This window comes from Loxodonta africana, chromosome 3, assembly GCF_030014295.1.
Source record: "Loxodonta africana isolate mLoxAfr1 chromosome 3, mLoxAfr1.hap2, whole genome shotgun sequence".
NCBI classification, from domain to species: Eukaryota; Metazoa; Chordata; class Mammalia; order Proboscidea; family Elephantidae; genus Loxodonta; species Loxodonta africana.
The window spans coordinates 197,106,348-197,129,109 of NC_087344.1; the positions used below are offsets into that span (position 1 = coordinate 197,106,348).

At 40.6% G+C, this 22,762-nt stretch overlaps 1 protein-coding gene across 1 annotated transcript in view; it reads left to right on the top strand.

Annotated features, from left to right (window-relative positions):
- Positions 1–601: 601 nt before the first annotated feature.
- ATF6 (activating transcription factor 6) overlaps positions 602–22,762 on the top strand; it is a 261,968-nt gene continuing 239,807 nt past the window's right edge. Inside the window, exons 1-4 of the mRNA XM_023554220.2 lie at positions 602–804; positions 14,000–14,076; positions 16,748–16,835; positions 20,562–20,668. Coding sequence (XP_023409988.1) covers positions 747–804; positions 14,000–14,076; positions 16,748–16,835; positions 20,562–20,668 — 330 coding nt within the window. The 5' untranslated portion in view covers positions 602–746. The remainder of the gene's footprint in view (positions 805–13,999; positions 14,077–16,747; positions 16,836–20,561; positions 20,669–22,762) is intronic.

Sequence of the window (22,762 nt, forward strand, 5' to 3'; positions counted from 1 at the left end):
TCGTGTAGGCTCTCGAGCGTTCACTACTCAATGTTATGCTTTAGAAATGCATCCTAAGGAAATATTTGGTCACGGGGAGTTTGTTATATTTTATGTTAGCTTTGTTTAAAATGTTTTAAGTAGGCTTTCTAGAAATATCATTTATAGCACTGCTTACTTTTTTTTTTTTTTTTTTACTTCAGACACTGTACCAGTAAGGGCCATTTCCAACTAACGATTGTGGAAAAACAGTTCGTGTTTTTCTTTTACACAGACTTATGTATATGGAGAATTTTACATTGATAGCGAATTATTAGTAAAAATTAAATCAAATGTACCCTGTTAGTCCCGAATTTTGTTACTTAGGAGATATCTAGTCGGTGGCATTAAGAAACATGTCCCTGGAACAAGCCAATTTGTTCAGCAAAGGGATTTACTTTTCATTTTCAAATATTATCAATACATTTTGTTTAACTAAAGCTGTGCGTTCAGTGTCTCCCCTTAAAAGGACGGGATAGAAAAGTACTGAAAACTCCAAAAGGGAAATGTTCACCCAGAGACTGGTTTATATTAGCTTAGCTCCGGACGTTCCCTTTTCTGGTTTACACAAGCCTCAAGTGCAGTAGAAACTGTCTTCTTTCGGCCACCGTCTCGTCAGCGTTACGGAGTATTTTGTCCGCCTACCGCCGCCGTCCTAGATATTAGTCACCGAGTTCCAGGCTAAGGGAACGTGTGTTTTAGTGAAGCCGGCTGGCGTTGCCGGCACCATGGAGTCGCCTTTTAGCCCGGGACATCACCTCTCTCACAGGCCGGAGGAAGATTGGGGTGAGTGGGATCTGAGGATGTACCAGGGGTGGCTTGGGTCCACTTCTCCGGGGTTTTTCCTCCCTACTTCCGCCCATTCGTGGTGACAGGTGTGGACTAACCCTGCCTGGGGAGCACGGGCCACTCTTCCCTCCCGTCCTTGGTAGTGGAAGAGTCTAGTAGAATCGGTCGGTTTCGGTCCTGGACACAGCGACAGTAAAGTGTTGCCTAGTTGGAATTATTACCGTTTTCCAACGTTGGTTTCCCGTTGGGAAAAGTACCAGATTTCCCGTTGGGGAAAGTACCGGGTGATCATTTTGTGGGGCGAAAACTTGACGTTGCGAGGAAACGTTGGGCAGGATGTCTGCGACCACCAAAAAGGCTGCAAACTATTTTCACAGAGTGGGGGATGTGGGCGGTGATCGCTGTGGAGTGTGTTTGTACGTGTGTGTGGTGTGAGACAGAATGTGAATGTATATAGGAAATCCTCATCTCACAACTTCCATTGTTGGTCTAGGCTGTTGTCCATCTTGGCCGAGTAGCAAAACACCCAGGCACCTGACCTCGAGTCCCTTGACCTAACTAACAGTTGTAAGCTGATAAGATCCTGGCAGCTGTACAGATACAGTTTTGAATTCTCTTGTTACGCATGTTTTGTTTGGTTGGTTTTGGTGGCCGGGGACAGCGAATGGGATATGATGTAGTTGGAATGAGAATGGAGAAGCTTTATTTGTCATCCAAGTGTTTAGAGGATTTTTTTTTCTTCTCTTGATTTCAAGACACAATACTAACACTGTATTTGGGTTCCAGTGTGAATTTGGGATTGTGTACGTCGCCCTGTAGTAAGCCTCCACGATTCATTGGAATTTGGGGGGATCCCAGACTGATCTTCAGCTTTCCCCCTTGGCGTTCTTAGTGGCCAGTGGGATCTTAATTCTATTTATTTGAACTAAAGCCCTCTTTTGATTTTCCAAGGCAGAACTTCTCTAAAATTATATTCTGTTAGAGATTTACTTCAATCCTTGGGTCAGTTTTCTAGAGTTGCTGGAAAAAAATTTAGACTATTGCCTGTGCATTTTCTCAAGCCAAATATAGTAGTCATAATAATAGTTACCATTTGTTTAGCATTTTATTTATACCAGGCACCATGCTGTGCCCTTTATGTGCATTATTTATTTAATCCTCACAACAGTTCAGTGAGGTAGGTATTATTATATTACAGTTGATGAAACTGAGGCTGAGAGAGGATGAATGCAAATGCCCAGGATCTCAGAGCTAATGAGTGGCAGAGGCAGGATCAGAGCTAGGTTTGTCTGCCTCCAGAGCCTCTGCCCCTAGTCACTATTCTATAATGGTTTTTCTAAATTATCTTTATAGATTTGATTTTTCCTGAGAACCGCCCCCCCCAGTTATGAACAAATCTGTATTACTGCATTTCATAGTTATGATTTCTTCTCTCGGTTTGTTAACTTATTGTATTTTCATTATGTTTCTTATTATATTTTGTGTTCTGATACACAGGCATTTTCCTGACTAATCTGGTCAATTATTCCAAATCTTAATGAAAACAACTTGATCTTTAACAGAGAGCATTCAGTTCTTTGTAGTTGGTTCACTGACTCAACTCTCTCAGGTATCCTGCCCCTCCCTGAATGTGCTCATTTCCCAGAGTTCTCCAGGCTTTCTTTTCCAGACTGTTAAAACAGTTACTTCTTAGTTGAACACTTTAATTCTGTTTTCTTAGGTGTTAAGTAAATAGGACAGATTTCGCAGGCATTAAAGTGAAATACTACTATCTGTTAGTGTTTCTCAGTAAATATCAATTTGTTCTCTGGGAGTATCTGTTTTGAGGGTTTAAGGCCTTCACTGATTCATTAAAAAAATTTTTTTTTCTTTAAATATTAGAAGTTATTTTTTTCTTTTTTTATTAGAAGCTAGCCAGCTAAAATTTAAAAATAAGATCACGTAGTTCCTGTGACTAACAACTTTATATAATTTAAATAAAGTGATTTGCTCTGGACAGCCTGTGTTAGGGTGAGCTTTTCTTTTTCCCTTGAAATTGGGTGATGAAATCTGAATCATTCAGAGCAGGGACCTGTAAACTTTTTCTGTAAAGGGGGTCACGTGGTTTCTGTTGTAGTGCAAAAGCAGATGGAGACAATGCAAACAAATGAGCATGGCTGTGTTCCAATCCAACAAAACCATATTTAGGAACAACGAAGTTTGAATTTTGTATCTTTTCTCTTGTGTTCTTCTTTTGATTTTTTTTTTTCCAGCCATTAAAAATGTAAAAGCCATTCTTAGCCCTGGGGATGTACAAAAACAAGTGTTTAGAGAAATGAAAGAGTTAAGACAAGTAAATTCAAAGTAAGGGATTTTGTTTTAAATTGTGGCAGAAAGTTTTTTTGTTTGTTTTGTTTTCATCATGAGATCATTTCCCTCTCCTTTTATAAAATAGCAAATTTTCAGGCATTTGGCAAAGTCATGAGTACAGAATTCTAGTGTATATCACATAGGCATATTATTGGGAATATAATACTTAGGTGTACTGTGATGGCCTTTGGTACCTAGAAAGTGTTACTGTTTTGTATAGAAAACAATTCATGGAAAGACTATACAGTATTATCTAGATATCACTTCAAAATGATAATAATAAAAGATGGGCCTTGAGATTTCAACATCCAGGTTTAAATCTCACATTGTCAGAATTTACCACCTTCTCCTTCTCCCCATTGTAGTCATCTTCTGATTCCTTGATGAAATATTTTAAAAGCTAATGGGAACTGCTCTATGTACATTTCTCTAGTTTTTTTTTTTTTTTATTTTTCTCACTCTTGCTCTCTCGTTTGCTTGCTTGCTAGCTTGCTTGCATTTGTGCAAAAACCACTTCTTTGCCACACATAAGGTGTATGTGCCAAGATCAGAAGCTTCCATCTGCCCCTGTGGTTTCTTTTATATCTTCAGTCTCTTCTGTGAAAGTTCCCTTCACCCTCTTGAAAGTTGGCCTTCCTCTGGTGACACTACTTTCCCTAAAGCCCTGGTGAGTGGTGGCTATTTTCATTCTTAAAGCTTTTTACCTTAGGACCCCAAAGGTGGGGTTGGTGTCTTCCTTGGTCTTCACTGCTACTGTTCAGGGAGAGAGAGAGAGACATCATGAGTTGTAACCTGATGCTTCCCTAATAAAACCCGTAATCGTGAGTATTGTTGGTGAGTTCTGTATAGCCCTTGCAGTGAATTATCGAACCCAGCAGAGAAGCAGAAAGTGCTGTGGGAAGGACGGTTGATGTCAGATAAAGATAAGCAGAGAGAGGAGACATGTCTGACCTCTGCCTCATAGGAATCAGCCTTGGGCTGCTGATCTTGATTTCTCCTTCTGTTTTCTGAATTTGGGGGACGTCAGATGACTCCGCCAAGTCATTTTTACAGTGACCCCATAGGACAGAGTAGAACTGCCCCAATAGGCTTCCAAGGCTGAAATCCATGCAGAAGCAGACTGCCACATCTTTCTCCTGAGAAGGGGCTGGTGAGTTCAAACCGCAGACTTTTTGGTTAGCAGCCCAGTGCTTTAACCACTGTACCACCAGGGCACCTTATTCTCCTTTACTGCTCCCTAAAAACATCCCGGTTGAAATCTCACATTGTCAGAATCTACCACCTTTTCCTTCTCCCTGTTGCAGTCATCTACTGATTCCTGGATCACCCCCTCCTCACTTTTTGAAAAATTTTAGCTCCTAGCTCAGTGTCACATTCTCCAATACTACTTCTGTCATGATTCTTGCATGATTTCAGTTCCTCAGAGAGGAACCCTCTAATACCCTGATATCATATTTCTTGATCCTCTCCACCAGTGATCTTGCCTTCCACCCTGTCTCAGCCATTTCCTCTTCTGGTAATGACTCCGAGCCTTGTCCTGAGTTAATTTCAGTTTCAAACACCCCGCTCTGACTATTACTACCTCCTGTCTTACCAGTTCTTACTCTTTAGTGTTCCAATTCCAACAGTTCTTCAACCCTACTGAGATTCTACCACCTTTTCACTGTCCTTTATTCCTTTGTGTTATCACTTCCCCCTTAACCAGTTTAAATTCCACAGGCAATCATCCTAATCATTCCCTTGCTCACACCCGCAATAGCCTTGTCCCTCTCTTGCTTTGTAGTTCTCTTTTGATGAACTACAAAAAACCCAAACCCATTGCTCTAGAGCTGTAGAGTCGATTCCGACTTCTAGTGACCCTATAGAACTGAGTAGAACAGCCCCATAGGGTTTCCAAGGAGCGGCTGTGGATTCAAACTGCCGACCTTTTGGTTAGCAGCTGAGCTCTTAACCGTTGAGCCACCAGGAATGAACTACGGTCCTGGTTAAATCCAATTCCATCTGTACTTGTGTAGCTAAATGTGGCTGGAAAAACAAAACAAAACAACTCAACCATGTTGACTGGTCTACTTTAAATTCATGATGCTAACCTGAAATAGGCCTTTAAGTGTTACCTGGCCGTTCACATTTCCCTGGTCCTCTAACTTTAATGATTATTTTATAAAATATCTTTCTACAAACCTCCAACTCCCTTCCAACTAAAGAGATCTATCACAAGGAAGGTCCTACTGCCTCATCTATCCACTCACTTGCTTAGTTGCTTTCCCTTCCGTTGCTCTGAGTGGATGGCCCTTTGCTCCTAGCTAGAGTCAGCCTCTTCCACTTGTGCTTTAGATCCCTCATCCCTTATTCAAGAATATTTCTTAAGCTATTCTTCCTTCTGTTTCCTGTGTCATCATTTTCCCCTCTTTTTACTAGTTCATCCCTATTAGCAAAGAATATGTAGTTACTTGTCTTATATGGGAGGATGTGTGTGTGGGGGCGGGGGTGGGGACAGCTCTCTTTAGAAGTTACTTCCCCTCTAGTTGCCTTTGCATTTCTCTTATTTTATGGCAGAACTCCTTCAAATAATTGCCCATACCTACCGACCCCAGTTTCCCTTCTCTCCTTTGCTTGACTACTCCGCTGAAACTTCTCTTTTTAAGGTTACCATTGACTTGCACTTTGCTAAAATCCAGAGGCCGGTTCTCATCTTACCAAACCCGTAAGGAATAAATGAATACATAAATGGCCAAGGGTAGGGGGCAGTGAGAAAGCTTGCTGAGCAGACTAAAATCAGTAATTACTATAGTTTACCACTGTTAAACCATAAAAAGCAAAACAAAATAAAAAACCAAAATCCATTGGCATCAAGTTGATTCCGACTCACAGTGACCCTACAGAACAGAGTAGATTTGCCCCACAGGGTTTCCAAGGCTGTGATCTTTACGGAAGCAGACTGCTACACCTTTCTCCCACAGAACAGCTGTGGGTTCGAACCACCGACCTTTCAGTTAGCAGCTGAGCACTTAACCAACCACTGTTAAGGAAACTCTAAATATTAATTGTCTGAGATTGGCAAAAAGGATATAGGGGAAGGAAATAGGTTTAGGGATACTTTAGAGCCAGTTTCTCATGGATCGTTTTAGTTTCTTAGCGCAACGAAGAAGACAAATGAACAAATCTGTCTTGGAAGAAATATAGCCAGAATGCTTCTTAGAAGTGAGGATGGCAAGACTTCGTCTCACATACTTTGGACATGTTATCAGGAGGGACCAGTCCCTGGAGAAGGACATCATGCGTGGTGAAGTAGAGGGTCAGTGAAAAAGAGGAAGACCCTCAACAAGATGGACTGACACAGTGCCTGCAATCATGGGCTCAAGCATAACACCGATCGTGAGGATGGCACAGAATTGGGCTGTGTTTTGTACAGTTGTACATAGGGTCATTATGAGTCGGAACCGACTCGATGTCACCTAGCAACAGCAACAGTGCTGTTGTGATAGAAATACCACACGTGGGTGGCTTTAATGGACAGAAATTAATTTTCTTACAGTTTAGGAGGCTAGCAGTCTGGGTTCAGGAAGGCTTTCTCTCTCTGCTGGCCCTCTTGGCTCTGGAGGAAGGTCTCTTTTCAGCGTCTGTTCCTGGGTTCTTTAGTGATACCCAGGTGTCGTGGCATCTGTTTTACCCCATCTGTGCTTACTTCCTTCTGTGCCTAATCTGCTCTCTTATATCTCAAAAGTGATTGGTTTAAAAGAGGCTCTGCACTGATACGGTCTCGTTAGCATAATGAAGAAAAGACCCTATTCCCAAATGAGATTACATCCACAGGGTTAGGAGTTATAGCACATATTTTTGGTGGATGCAATTCAATCTGTAACATGGATTTTTCTGGGATGTTCTGTAAGTATACTAGTGTATTTATCTACCCACCTTCAGTTTTTTAAGTGTTCAAAACCACAGAAAAGGTGAAAGATCAGTACAGTGATAACCTGTATTTGCCTCATCTAGATTTACCAACTGCTGATATCCTGCCATACTCATTTTGTCTCTCGGTATTAACCACACTTCCCTCCTCCACCATCTGTAAGCAGGCTGCAGATGTTTTATGATACTTCGCTCCTAAATACTTCAACATGTATCTTCGAAGAACAAGGAAATTTTAATTGTAAAAAATATGTAACACAGCATTTGCCAACGTAACATTTTTTAGGTGTACAATTTAGTGACATCAGTTACATTAACCATGTTGTACAGCCATCACTGATAAAACCCAAAAAACCCAAACCCGTTGCGGTTGAGTTGTTTCCACCTCATAGTGACCCTATAGGACAGAGTACAACTACCCCATAGGGTTTCCAAGGAGGGGCTGGTGGATTTGAACTGCCCATCTCCTGGTTAGCGGCCATAGCTCTTAACCACTACCCCACGAGGGCTCTTACCATCACCATAAACAGAAACTCAGTGAGTCCTAAACAATGACTCCACCTTTCCCTTTCCCTCCTGGCCTTAATAAAAAAAAAAAACCTGTTGCGGTGGAGTCGATTCTGACTCATAGCAACTCTATAGGACAGAGTACAACTGCCCCACAGAGTTTCCAAGGAGCGCGTGGTGGATTTGAACTGCTGACCTTTTGGTTAGCAGCTATGGCTCTTAGGCACTACGCCACAGGGGTTTCTTTGGTTCCCTGTATTGCCAGTGCTAGATATATTTTTAAAAGCACGAATTCATATTAATACAGTTCAAAGGCAATACCACATGGTTCTACTTCATTTCCTTCTATTATATACTTGTATCTCCTCTCCTGAAGAGCCCTGGTGGCACACTGGCTAAAGCACTCGGTTGCTAACTGAAAGGTCGGTGGTTCTAACACACCATCTCCTCCACAGGAGAAAGATATGGCAGTCTGGTCCCATAAAGACTGACAGCCTTTCTTCTCCCTGTGTGAAAATCTTGTAAAGTGTAGGGTCAGAGACTCAATGAGATGAGTCGACACGATGGCCGCAACAGTGGGCTCAAGCATAACAACAATTGTGAGGACGGCACAGGACCGGTCAGCGTTTCATTCTCCTGTACATAGGGTCGCTATGAGTCAGAATCGACTCGCTGGCACCTAGCAGCAACAATCATATCAGTGTATTTACTTATTTTGTATCTTATATATATAGTACACTTCCAAATAATTTCAGAATTACTGCACTAATTTTGGAGCTCTGGTGGCAGAGTGGGTTAAGAGCTTGGCTGCTAACCAAAAGGTCAGCAGTTCAAATCCACCAACAACTCCTTGGAAACCCTATGGGGCAGTTCTACTCTGTCCTATAGGGTCACTATGAGTCGAAATCAACTTGATGGCAATGGGTTACACTAATATTACTAACAATAACAACCTACCTAGAACTTCTTTACAGTTCTTTTTGCCCCTATATTTTACTGTAGGGTACTGTATTTCTTAAATTAACTCTTTTTTTCAGTGTTGTTATATTATCAATTTGATGCAAAGTTAGTATCATTTGTTTCTGTTTGTATTCAATTTCAGCACTTGCTGTTTAAATTATTTTTTATATAATTTTATTTTTTTCATATGTAAAGCATTTACATGACTTGAAAGTTAAAGGAAAAAAAAATCTAAAAAGATACACTTAGGAGTCTCACTTTATCCCTGACCCTCCATCCAGCATACACCCCCCATCCCATCCGCTTTAGGTATCCATTTATTAATTTCTGGCTTATGTTTCCTATGTTTCTTTTTGCAAAAAACAAAAAAAAATTCTTATTTTTATTTTCTTATGCAAAATGTAGCATATAATGTACTGTAATATATGCATTATAATATATACTGTTTTTATCTTCATTTTTTTATTTAACATTATAACTTGTAAATCATTCCATATCAGTTCATAGAGATCTTTCTCATTCTTCTTTTTAACAGCTGCATAGAACTCCAGTGTTTGCATGTGCCCTGTGGGTGGGCACTGAGGTTGTTTTCAACATTTTGCTATTATAAATAATAAAACTTGAGTGAATAACTTTGTCTATATCTTGTTTCAATTTGTGAAGGTGTATCTGCATGGTAAATTTCTTGATGTGGAGTTGTTAAGTCAAAGAATGAGGTAGGAGGAAAACTGAGTGAGTATGGTATTTGTAGCCAAGTGAAGAAAATGATTCAATTAGTATGAGAGGCTCAACTGATCAACTGTGTCAAATGCTGCTGACAGGTCAAATAAGATGAGACTGAAACATACCATTGAATTTAGCAATGGGGAGATCATTGGTGACATTGGTAATAGTGCTGTATGGGGGAGCTTGATGAAGCAGGTTCAAGAAAGAATGGGAGGAAAGAAGTGGGAGATGGCAGATAGAGAGCTCTGGGGCACTCTTTCAGGGACTTTCACCCTGTAACTAAAGTGCATAACCGCAGTCATCTATAGGCATGTTCTTCAGCTCTGCCGCTGAATTTAAGGTAGTCATTTTCCGATAATTGTATGAATAGCCTGTTATTACTGATGCGTATGAAATCTTTTGCTGTAGACTATTTTGTTTTAGTTTGGGGAGGTGTACTTGTCCTTGTTGTTGTTGTTAGGTTTTGTTGAGTCGGTTCCGACTCATAGCGACCCCATGCACAACAGAACGAAACACTGCCCGGTCCTGCGCCATCCTTACAATCATTGTTATGCTTGAGCTCATTGTTGCAGCCACTGTGTCAATCCACCTCGTTGAGGATCTTCCTCTTTTCCGCTGACGCTGTACTCTGCCAAGCATGATGTCCTTCTCCAGGGACTGATCCCTCCTGACAACATGTCCAAAGTATGTAAGACGCAGTCTCGCCATCCTTGCTTCTAAGGAGCATTCTGATTGTACTTCTTCTAAGACAGATTTGTTCTTTCCTTTGGCAGTCCATGGTATATTCAATATTCTTCACCAACACCACAATTCAAAGGCGTCAACTCTTCTTTGGTCTTCTTATTCATTGTCCAGCTTTCACATGCATATGATGTGATTGAAAATACCATGGCTTGGGTCAGGCGCACCTTATTCTTCAAGGTGACATCTTTGCTCTTCAACACTTTGAAGAGGTCCTTTGCAGCAGATTTGCCCAATGCAATGCGTCTTTTGATTTCTTGACTGCTGCTTCCATGGCTGTTGATTGTGGATCCAAGTAAAATGAAATCCTTGACAACTTCGGTCTTTTCTCTGTTTATCATGATGTTGCTCATTGGTCCAGTTATGAGGATTTTTGTTTTCTTTATGTTGAGGTGCAATCCATACGAAGGCTGTGTTCTTTGATCTTCATTGGTAAGTGCTTCAAGTCCTTTTCACTTTCAGCAAGCAAGGTTGTGTCATCTGCGTAACGCAGGTTATTAATGAGTCTTCCTCCAATCCCGGTGCCCTGTTCTTCTTCATATAGTCCAGCTTCTCGGATTATTTGTTCAGCATACAGATTAAATAGGTATGGTGAAAGAATACAACCCTGACGCACACCTTTCCTGGCTTTAAACCAATCAGTATCCCCTTGTTCTGTCCGAACAACTGCCTCTTGATCTATGTAAAGGTCCCTCATGAGCACAATTAAGCGTTCTGGAATTCCCATTCTTCACAGTGTTATCCATAGTTTGTTATGATCCACACAGTTGAATGCCTTTGCATAATCAATAAAACACAGGTAAACATCCTTCTGGTGTTCTCTGCTTTCAGCCAGAATCCATCAGACATCAGCAATGATATCCCTGGTTCCACGTCCTCTTCTGAAACTGGCCTGAATTTCTGGCAGTTCCCTGTCGATATACTGCTGCAGCCGTTTTTGAATGATCTTCAGCAGAATATTGCTTGCGTGTGATATTAATGATATTGTTCTATAATTTCCACATTTGGTTGGATCACCTTTCTTGGGAATAGGCATAAATATGGATCTCTTCCACTCAGTTGGCCAGGAAGCTGTCTCCCATATTTCTTGGCATAGACGAGGGAACACCTCCAGCGCTGCATCTGTTTGTTGAAACATCTCCATTGATAGTCCTTCAATTCCTGGAGCCTTGTTTTTTGCCAGTGCCTTCAGAGCAGCTTGGACTTCTTCCTTCAGCACCATCGGTTCCTGATCATATGCCACCTCTTGAAATGCCTTAGCCAAGTTAATAATAGACTGATAGAATAGTTCTCATGCATGTGACCTATGGAAATCACCACAACAGTTTCGGTGATATGATAAAGTGCTTGAGTTTCTAAAAGTGTTAGAAAAAACAGAACTTTCAGATTTACGGTAGTCAGCAGTTTTTGTCCTTGTCATCACTTTTACCCTTTTCTACAAAAAAAATTTCTATCCAGTCTATTGAAGAATGTTTTCTGATTCCATATATTTTATAATGAAACTTCTGTAGGAAACTGGGTTATGGTTAAATTTGCTATGATAAATAGAATGGTTTATGTGAGTGGGTCCTGTACTGTTTAGATAGAAAATTGGTTGTACCCTTAATTTAAGGCCTGGATGGCAAATACACAACACATGTTGTAAAAATGGCACGGCGGGGGCATCTGAGCTCCTCTAAGGAGGGGGAAGGAGCGTCACTGTCAGCAGCATCAGCCGCCTAAGTCAAACATGCTGTTTTACGTTTTATAAAATGTCTTAATTTTAATTCTAAAACCAAGGGTATTTCAGAAGTTCGTTAAACTATAGCAGATTATTAAATGTACCTTTTTATATTATCTGTACAAAACTACTGCTCTTGTTATCCCTTGAAGTAGTGACAGAAAAATTCTGAGCATATCTACCATTCTTTATTACCTTTTATCCCTAACACCTTAGCTTTTAAAATATCCGACGTTGTGTTGAAAGGAACAATTTGCGTTTATTTATTCGTCCTTGTTATTTTTAAACTATTGAATGGTGAAAAGCAGAGCATTATCCAGCTTTATTTTAAGTGAAAAAATTACTTTTGGAAATAATTGAATTTGTTTTTCGATGCCTTAACTATTACATGCAGCACACTAACATTACTTACACTAAAAACCTTACTACACTCACACTCGCCTGTTTATATTCGTTATTGACCTGTGGGCTGATGGTATGCATTTATCCACAAACCCAGAAAAACCAAATCCACTGCCATTGAGTTGATTCCAACTCATAGCGACCCTATAAGACTGAGTAGAACTGCCTCCTAGGGTTTCCAAGGCTGTAATCTTATCTTTCCAGGAGCAGACTGCCACATCTTTGTGCCGTGGAGTGGTCGATGGGTTCAAACTGCCAGCCTTTCAGTTGGCTGCCAAGCACTTTAACCACTGTGCCACCAGTGCTTCTTATTTATTCACAAGGGCCTTAATTTCCTCTAAGTAAACAGGAAATAGAGGTTAAAATGGAAATTGCCATCTCTGTCTTTGGAGAGCACAGCTGGGGATTTTACACAGTCATGACAATTACAGATTCTACTTTTTAATTAATATGCTTATAAACTTAGAACTATTTGTGCCTACTTCTTATCCTCACCCACCCATACATCGAGTCATTTGTAGAACAGCAGGATGTGGGAAAGAAGCTTTTCATGCATCTCTTTCCTCTGGTTCTTAATCTGTGAGGTGGAGATGAGACATTCCTCCACCCTCCAACCTTTTTACCAATCTGACACCAGTTGTCCCTCCCACGACACTCTCTACTTTTCTGCTGGGTTCGATAATTCGCTGCAGTGGCCACACAGAACTCGCAGACCATACTCACAGTTATGGGGTTTATTAGGGAAGTAACAGATTACAATTCAGGATCAGGAACGACCCAGGATACAGTTCTTCAATCAGGATAGCCTCTTCTCAGCCGTGCCCACAGGAAGGCCTCTTTCTGGCCCTCGGCCTCTCAGCCCCTCAGCCCCTCATCCTGGCTTCTGCTCTGCTTTGGCAAGTGTTACAAAGCCCTTTAGCTCTGCCAGTAAGTGCCCAGGGGCACCCCACTCTGCCAGCAAGCCTCCTGCCCAAAGGCTCTCAGCTCTCTTGTTCCATGGGTTGGTACACCCACTGTAACTACCTTGCTCTGTGGGCTGGGAAGCCTACTGCACCATCTCGTACTGGTCTCCTGGTTCTGCTGCCATTTTTCTGCCACTGCTTCTCGTCGTCTTATGCCATCTCTGTTGTTACAGCTCTCTGTCTCCTGGGTCTAGGAGGTTCTCAGCACAGGAACCCTGGGTCAAAAGGATGCATTCTACTCTCATCTCTCCTTCATGGTGGTCAGGTCCCCTCTTTGAGCCTTTGGGATGGCTCATTTTAAGCCTAGTGGGAATGGCAAAACTGACCAATCCCCTCGTTAGGGTTCCTTACACCTTATTTGCATGGTTCCACCCCCACAAGGGTGCCATGTACCTTATTTACATCATTAGCAAGCTATCTGATCCCCTTGGTGGGCCAGAAGCACCTCATCTGTATAGCCCCATCCAGTCCTTATGTTGGATTCACGGAGACTGTGGCTAGAAGGGTCATATTAAGTAATTCATCACAAAGCACGTGTGCTGCTATAGTCCCCTCTTACTAGCATTGCTGATCAGCCATTTTTTGTTATTTCTTCTTAGGTCAGATATATCCTCAAAATTCTTGTTAGTAATGTTCTAGAAAGTCATTACCAATTAGTCAAAGATTGCATATGACATGAAATGTTTTTTAATTCTTGGTGGAAAGGTTTAGTTCACAAGATAAAAATTATGTGGAAAACAATACATAAATTAGAAATCAGCTATGAATTGGTTATCATCCACACTGTTAAGAGTTTATCAATTATAGTAATTGCTAATGAGAGACCCTCATAGAGCTAACATAGGGATACAGTATTGATTTGGTTGTCAAATCATTGAATTGATGATTGATCTCTATTCTTTTCTTTTGTCCAAAGATTCTGCCCTGTTTGCTGAACTTGGTTATCTCATGGACACTGCTGAATTGCAACTGGATGCAGCAAATGAAACTTCCGTAAGTATTCTGCAGCAGAGAAATACTGGATAATAAGATTTTAGTCTTTATTCTAATTATTGCAGATAGGTTTCAAGACAATAGGTTTAGGCTAGGTTATTTAAGTTAAAGCAACTTTTACCACTAAATATGAAAGTTAGTTGCCGTTTTATAGTTAGTAAATGTAGGGTTGTAGATATTGCGTCGGTTGTGGAATGAGGAGATTGTATTCTAATTTCACCTTTGGCCTCAGAGGTGGGTGACCTTGGAAAAGTCATTTAACTCCCTACTTCTTGGTTTTACAGATAGTTTACTCCTGAAGGGAAACAGCGTTAAGAGCTATATGTGAGGGAGGAAGGTGAGGCATAGATCCAGTCAAGGAGAATTTACCATCCTCTTTTTTAAAAGCTATGTATTCGTAGTGTAGAAAGCTCTGAAAATTAGATTGTCCTTTTTGTTTTTGGGTGGTTAGAAGCCAGTGTAAAAGCTATTATAGCAACATTTCGAGTTCTCAAAAATATCTTAGGTTTTTTTTTTTTTCCTGAATTAGTACACATGAAGCTGTTTGGGCTACAAAGAGCTCTTATTTTGTCTTATTCTTTAATGGATGAGGTGCTGTTTCAATTGGGAAGTAATTTAAGTGAGCAGAGTGATTTTATATGCACTTAATCATGATTGAATATTTATCACTTTTACCATTTTTTTAAAGCTCCTATTACCCTGAGTATAAAAATATGTAATGCTTGATTAGTTAGCTTCAGAAAACTGTGAATCAATAGAAGAGTTGACGCACATGAGATTTTTTTTTTTTAATCAGTGAATCAAATTTCAACGGTTTTGTTTAATCTGTGAGATGATTTAGAATGTGGTCTGTTGATTAAATTGGTGTTTAATATTGACTGATTGCCTAAGCAACCGATATTCTTTCGTATCCTACAGAGCCTTAAACATCAAGAGACAGTGTGGTGAATTGAAAAGATTGAGGGCAATATGGTTCTCATTTGATAACTAACATTGTTACCTTACACAAGTCCTTTAATCTTTCTCTTCCTTAGTTTTTCTATTATAAAATGATTAGATGATTTTTCAGGGTCCATTTTAGCTTTAAAATTGCATCATCATTCTTTCATTTAGAAGTAGAATTTCCCATGATAAGTTATTGAAGAGCTGGAGTACTCAAGTGCCAGTATGTTTCACTTCATGTAAAATGGGCCCGTTAAATTTACAACCAGATGAAATTCTTATGCTGTAAAAGGTATTTGATTTTTTTCGGCTGAGTACTGAGTCAGAAGGTTCCTTGAAGTAGGTCACGCCCACTATTGAACACGTTGCAGGATATTGCTAAGCACTCAGGTAAGCATCATTGCTAAATTTACTCATATGAAGAAAACTTAGGGGTTTTTTGGTTGCTGAAAGTGTAAGGCTGCTTAATTTTTTGATGTGTAGATTCAAATAAGAGAAAAAAGAAAGGAAATTGATTTCAAAAGTAATTCTTTCATGATTTTTTTTTTTTTTAATGTGAACATCTGCTCATGTGTCAACATTTACTTAGTTAAGGGCAATAGGAAAGGAGAACAGTTTCCCTTCTCGACTCTTAACTGTTTCTGTGACATTATATGTAAAAATAAAGCACATAATAGACATTTTGAAGTGATAATATTGTTCTAGAAATTATTAACATCATTTCTAATAATGACTAGATTAATCTTTACTTTTTGCCTGTGGCTTATTTTCTGTTCTATTGCTGTTTTATTATCTGTCACATTACATTTATATTGACTGTGTTTTGATTTTATTGCTTTATTTACGTATTAAATTTATTTCTGTTCTTGCTCCGTAACCCAGACACTTTAAAATAGAACTGTTGGGTACCATCTTGACTTCAGACTCACATGAGGGTTCTGAAATCATGTGGCAGTTCCTTACGTATGTATGTAAAGTCAAGTGGTCATCCAGAGGATCCAGGATATGCTTCTATTTAAATTAAAAAAATTGTCACCTCAATGAAAATGGAGTCCTCCCAAGAGTTTCTTGACTCCTACTTGAGAAACTTAGTTTTATCTAAGATTAAAAAAAAATTTTATTAATAAAAGTAAAATCTGTTTATTTTAGAAATTTGAAAAGTACAGAGGAGTAGAAAAAGGAAGAAAACTACCCATATTCACATGGATCTCTTCCTTGCACTATAACCATTTTTAATATTTTGGCAAATTTGAAGTTCAGAGTCTCTTTATGATGCCTGCATGTCTTTTGGATATACCTGTATTCCTCCCATTGTATATAGAGATGATGTTATGAATAAGCATCTACTTTGACTTGTCTTCCCTAATAATAATGGGGAAACTTATTTTGCTAGGTGTCTTTTATCACGAAAGACATAAATTTTGTGACTCCTGTGATGGTCTGATGCCACAGGAAAGAATGAAGCCAACTAAATCTTTCAGCTGTTGAATCTGTTACCTCCGTCCTGGTTGTTACTGCTGTGCCCCAAATAACTGGTTTATTTCTAGGTTATCCAAGATGTATTCTTAACACACCGGGTTGACTTAGAAAATTCTTTTTACTAGGTTGGGTAATAAAAAAAAAAAAAAATAGCATATATTATTTATGGCAAATTGTGTCTTATAGCTTGATTTCAAGATGTATCTATTTTAGTCTTTTAATATTCTTTTTGCTTATTTCAAACCTACAGGAGAACAATTTTGATAATCTTGATTTTGATTTTGATTTGATGCCTTGGGACTCAGATACTTGGGACATCAACAATCAATATTGTACAGGTAATGATGTGTCTCATTGGTAAAAGCTTTAAATGGATCCATTTTATTTTGTAGTTTAGTGATATTCAAAATTAGGAGGGGTTATTGGGCTACACTTTGCTGGGTTAAAAGATTCCAGGGACAAGTAATCCACTTCTGGTATGACAGTGCATAGGTACATTTCTTGCTGAAATGGACATAAAGAATTTCATAGTTATGTTTCAGCAGTGTAATAAATGAATAAAAATTCATATCACAAATAGAAATATTGATTTTGCATTATAAATAATATAATTCAAATATATAAGAGATTTGCCTACCTGGGAATCAGATAGGCTTGGGGAATCAGAGGGAAGAGGCAGGGGTTACCAGAACCTAAGAGCTTGGAGGAGAGGGCCTATGTATTTGATGCACAGACTTCTGAGGAGGGGTGTGTGGTAGTGAAATGAATTGTCTAAATTCATAAGGGATAAGAATCAAAATCAGCACAAAACTTATTCCTCTGAGGCAGAGGTCAGACATACCTTTGCTTTCCAACTTTTTCGTTTCCATTTCTGACACCAGCTGTCCCACCCCCGCATCCTACCCTCACATCACTGTGCAGTGGCCACACAGAACTCACAGACCATATTCACAGTTATCTGGTTTATGAGGGAAGTAACAGGCTACAACTCAGGATCAGGATCAGGATCAGGATCAACTTGGTAGTGACAGGAGCAACGTGGAATCAGGGTCAGGAGGCACACAGGCAAGGTCTGGAAGGCTCTCCTGAAGTGGTGAGCACATCCCTCCCTTCTTTCAGTGCAGGTCAGCTTCCAACCAGGACAGTGGTCTCAGCTGCTGTCTGCCTGGGCCTCTCCACTGCAAGTTGGCCCAGCTCATTGCCAGTGTAGCAGCTCATTCAGCAACCTTAGCTGCTTGCTGCTGCCAGGCCTCTCTGCTGTCAGGCCTCCCCGCTGTCAGACTTCCTCGCTGTCAGTCTCTTTGCTGGCCTCTCTCCCGCTAACTGGCTCACCTTATAGCGAGGACTGCTCGGCTCCCATGTGGCTCTGCTTCTGTCAGTCCAGCTCTCAGCTGGCATCTCTCCCAGCTGTAGCTATTTAAACTAACCGGCCCAGCTCTTAGCCAGGAGCTTTCTCAGTTGCAGCCTTTTTTACCAGGCCTGCAGAGGCCTCTGTGTCCCAGAGGACATCCTCTCCGCCCAGCTCCTGTCAACTAATATGCTTTTCTAAAACCTCTGCATTTAGCTCTCTCTCTATCCCAGTTCTCATCAGTTAAAAGGTGGGGCCTCCCTCACCAAACCAGAGTTCAGCCAATCCTCTATTACCCGTGAGATGTCAGTCAACTCAGTCTTGTGCAAAAGTTACATTTTCTGCTGGCAGATACTGGGCTTCTCCCTCAGGGAAAAGTAACAAACCCTCTGGAGTACAAAGCACTTTGGGAGGTCCCTCAAGTTTGCTTCACAAAGAACTAGGGCAAAGATAACAACTCCTCAGAGCTCAGGGGAAAAAATCTCCCAAGCTGCACCTCCACCCTCCTGTCAAAGAACCAAGGCAAAAGGCCACATAAAGGAACTCATTTCACCATAAGGGACACTGCCCACCTGCTGCTAGTTTCTTTAAGAGAGCCTGATGAGGTGAGGCATGGGTGTACTAAAAGAAGCTGGAACCTGGGGCAAACCGCCCCTGCTGGGGTGAAGCTGACAGGAGGCTGGAGAAACCTCTTCTTTCTTACCTTCTAGCATCCTTCTAGTGTCCCTGACTGACAGAACCTGAGAAGGCCAGCTGGGAAAGGTATTAATAGTTTCTATACAGACTATGGGAGGTGGACTTAGAGCTAAGAGACAATGGGTGACTAACCAGAGCATTCCCCCACCTAAATTGCAGTCCTCCCGATTCCTGCACTTTCTCTTCCATTCATTTTTAGTATTTATTTTCCTTGTTCATTTCCTGTCTTCTATAGGATATGGGCTACACAGGTCAGTGTTCTGGTTATTATTGTTGTGTAACGAACTTGTGGCTTAAAACAGCAACCATTTTATGCTCACGGAATCTGTGGACAAGGAAATTTGTACAGGGTGCAGCAGAGATAGCTTTTCTATCTCCATGATTTCAAGGGCTCAACTGGAAAGATTTGAAGGTTAGGGTTGACTGGACCATTTGAAGGGTAGAATCATCTCGAGTTTTCTTCACTCACATATCTGACACCTGAGCTGGAATAACTGGAAGACTGACTGCCAGCTAGTGCCTACACGTGGCCTGTCTGTGCAGCTTGGCTGCCCCGTAGGATGGTAGTCTCGGGGTAGTCAGACTTCAAGGGCTCCAGGCACAAGTATTCCAGCAAATAAGGCAGCAGCAGCACGGCCTTATGTGACAACCTCGAAATTCACACATCACTTCCATCCATACTCTTGATTGGAGGCATCACAAGCCCACTCAGATTCAAGGGAAGGGGTAAGAGTCTCTGCTTCTTGATGGAGGAGTAGCAAGATCCCATTGCAGAAGATCCTGAGAGGTGCTAGATATATATATGCGTGTGTGTGTGTGTATGTATTTTTTGCATTTCCTTTTTTTTTTTAAAATTGTGATTTAGGTGAAAGTTTACGAAGCACATTAGTTTCTCACTAAACAGTTATTACACAAATTGTTCCGTGAAATTGATTGCCAACCCCGCATTGCGTCAACATGCTCCCCATCTCCACCCCAGATTCCCTGTTTCCATTCATCCAGTTTTCCAGTCCCTTCCTACCTTCTCGTCTTTGCTTCTGGGGTGATGTGCCCGTTTGTCTCGTATACGTGATGGAACCGTGAATCACATCTCTCATGTGCGTTATTGTATGATCTTTGATGGAAGATTAGATCTGTATAACCTTTGGCTGAAGGGTAGGCGTCAGGAGTGACTTCATTGCTGAGTTAAAAGGGTGTGTGGGGGCCATACACTTGGAGTTTCTCTAGTCTCTGACGGCAAGCCTGGTTTTTTTTTTTGTGTGTGTGTGTTTGTGAGTTCAAATTTTATCCTACATTTTTGTCCTGCTCTGTGCAGGAGCCTCTATTGTGATCCTTGCCAGAGCAGTTGGTGGTGGTAACCAGGCATCATCTAGTTGTTCTGGGCTCCATCTGAGGTGGTAGATATTTTGTGGTTAACTTTGGAATAAACAGTTAGCAGAGTGATTGTCATCCCACTCCTTACCCCTGTTACATCGCTGACACCTAGGAACAGTACTGGGCACATAGTTGCTTAGTACATTTGTATTGAATAAATTAATAGTTCAAAAGGTAGGAACATTTTAATGAGTTTTAATTGTATTGTCAAATGTGTTTTCCAAAAGAATTCTTTCCTGTTTCTTATATTTTTTTGTTAATTTATTATTGTTGTTTTTTAATCTATATTTTTGCATATGGTATGATATTCAAAAGGTACAAAAGTCTGTACAATAGAAAAATAACTTCTTATGTTCTTATCCCTCGGCCAGCTTCTGCGCCTCAGAGACACTCACTGTTACCAATTTGTTATGTTTATTCTTCCAGAGTGTTAGTGCAGATTTATACATATATACACACACACATGATTTATTACACAATGCAAGCTTATAGGTACACTGTTTTGCATTTTGCACTTAATAATATATTTTGGTGACCTTAGCTTCCGTATCTGATTGAATTTTAAGAGTAGATTTTCCCTTTGTTGTTTATTTTATTCTGAATTTATATTGTCCAGTGGGGAAATTTTTTACTGTTTATTTTTCAGTTAAAGATATTAAGGTGGAAACTCAGCCACTTTCTCCAGCTTCTTCAAGTTGTTCAGTCTCATCTCCTCAGTCTGTGGACTCTTATTCTTCAACTCAGCATGTTCCTGTAAGTAGGCAATCTTTTACAGTAAATTTAGTTATAATGCTATCTGGAAAATATGTCTATGAGGGGGCTGTTAATATTTATTAAGTGTTTACTGTGAGCCAGGGGACAGTGGTGGTTCAGTGGTGGAATTCTCGCCTTCGGTGTGGGCGACCCGGGTTTGATTCCCAGCCGCTGCAGCACGCGCACAGCCACCACCCATCTGGGAGACCCGGGTTTGATTCCCAGCCACCGCAGCACGCATACAGCCACCACCCATTTGGGAGATCCGGGTTTGATTCCCAGCCACTGCAGCACGCAGCACAGCCACCACCCAGCTGTCAGTGGAGGTTTACGTGTTGCTTTGATGAACAGACTTCAGTGGAGCTTCCGGATTTAGATGGGCTGAGAAGAAAGGCCTGATGATCTTCTTCCGAACAAGCAGTTAACGTAAACCCTGTGGATCACCGATCTTCTTCTGTTGTGCGTGCGGTTGCCGTGGGTTAGAGACCGACTCGACAGCATCAACAACAATGAACCAGATCCTTTATACTTACTTTCTCATTTAATCCTGAGAAAACAGAAGGAAGGAAGGGCCTTATGGGAACAAGAAGGTTGTTAGCCTCGTTGGTTTGCCTCCTGTTCTCTACTCTCTTGCCTTCATAATTTCATTATACTTTATCAGTATACAATATTTTCTTATTTATTGACTTACTGTCTTTTCTCCTGCCACCCTTCCTCCTCCCATTGAGGATATGGAAGAATGAAAGATGGTCTGTTTTTGTAGCTCCTTAGCCACAGAAGATAGAACAGTTTCTTCGGTTCAGGAACGCCTAGCGCTACCTCTTGAATGGGCTAAGGATTTTACAAGTCTAGTAGCTCTCTCCTTAAGAAGCTGCTGCTCTCCATCCAGATAAAATCCCCGAGGCCAGTACCTCAGCAGGATTTAGGTAGTTTTTGAAATGGGGAAAGGTAAAATATGAGAACATTTCAGTACATTATTCTGCTATTGACTGAGATATCTTCATTACTTCCAGGGCTTTGAACCTATTCTTCCTGGTTCACTCATGGCTGAGGAAGTGACACTGGAACAGACCTGAATTTTTTTAAATTTGGGTGAACAGGGACCATAACCAGAACGGGAAAAATTATAGTCGAAGCCCTACTAGAAACTTAATCTCCCTCTTAGAAAAGAAGGGCAGTGTATAAATTGCGTATCAGCCAAATCTCTTGTCCTGTGAGATTTTGCAGAGTTGGAAACAGTGGTGCCCCGCTCAAAGATGGCGGCCAGCTGCACTGCTTTGAATGTGTGTTGCTCTCTTCAAAGAGAAAAAAAGAAGCCTGGCAGTAATCCAGTCTTATGTATCAGGCTCCTGAAGGGGCTTAATACACTTCTTCTGAATCTCCAGTTCTAGGGTTTCGACTCATAGTTTTTCCCATTCTGGTTATGGTTCCGGATCACCCAAATTTTAAAAAATCAGGTCTCTTTCAGTTTGCTTTGTTGGCCATGACTTAACCAGTTCAAACTGGTTCAAAGCCCTGATTACTTCAGCCTCTACATCTGGTTTTACTAAATTCTGGTGATATTATCTACTTAATATTTCTAGGATCCATCTTATTTTTCCATGGGAAGACATCATTGTTTCATCTGTATTAAGTTGATAGTATTTTTTTTTTAAATAATATTTTATTGTGTTTTTGGTGGAAGTTTACACAGCAAGTTAGGTTCCTGTTTGAAAATTTTCACACATATTAATTAATGACATTAATTACATTTTCCACATTGTGTCAGCATTCTCTTTAATTGTGTTCTGGTTGTTCCATAAGTCGATAGGGTTTTAGCTGTTCTTTCTGCATGACAATTCCCCAAACCTTTCTTGACAGAGGGATCTTCAAAGAGAGACCTTTCAAAATCACAGATTTGACAGTGTCAATCCTTTGCTTAAAACCTTTTGATGACTTCCCAACCTCTACAAGGATGAAATTCAAATTCCTAGTGTACTAGACCCTTCACTATCTGGCCTCTGCTTCCCTTTTCAGTCTCATTTCTCTCTGTCCATTCCTACCTTCACACTTCCCTTAGCTTTAGCCCTGAGAGAGTGCCTGCCTGAGAGCTCC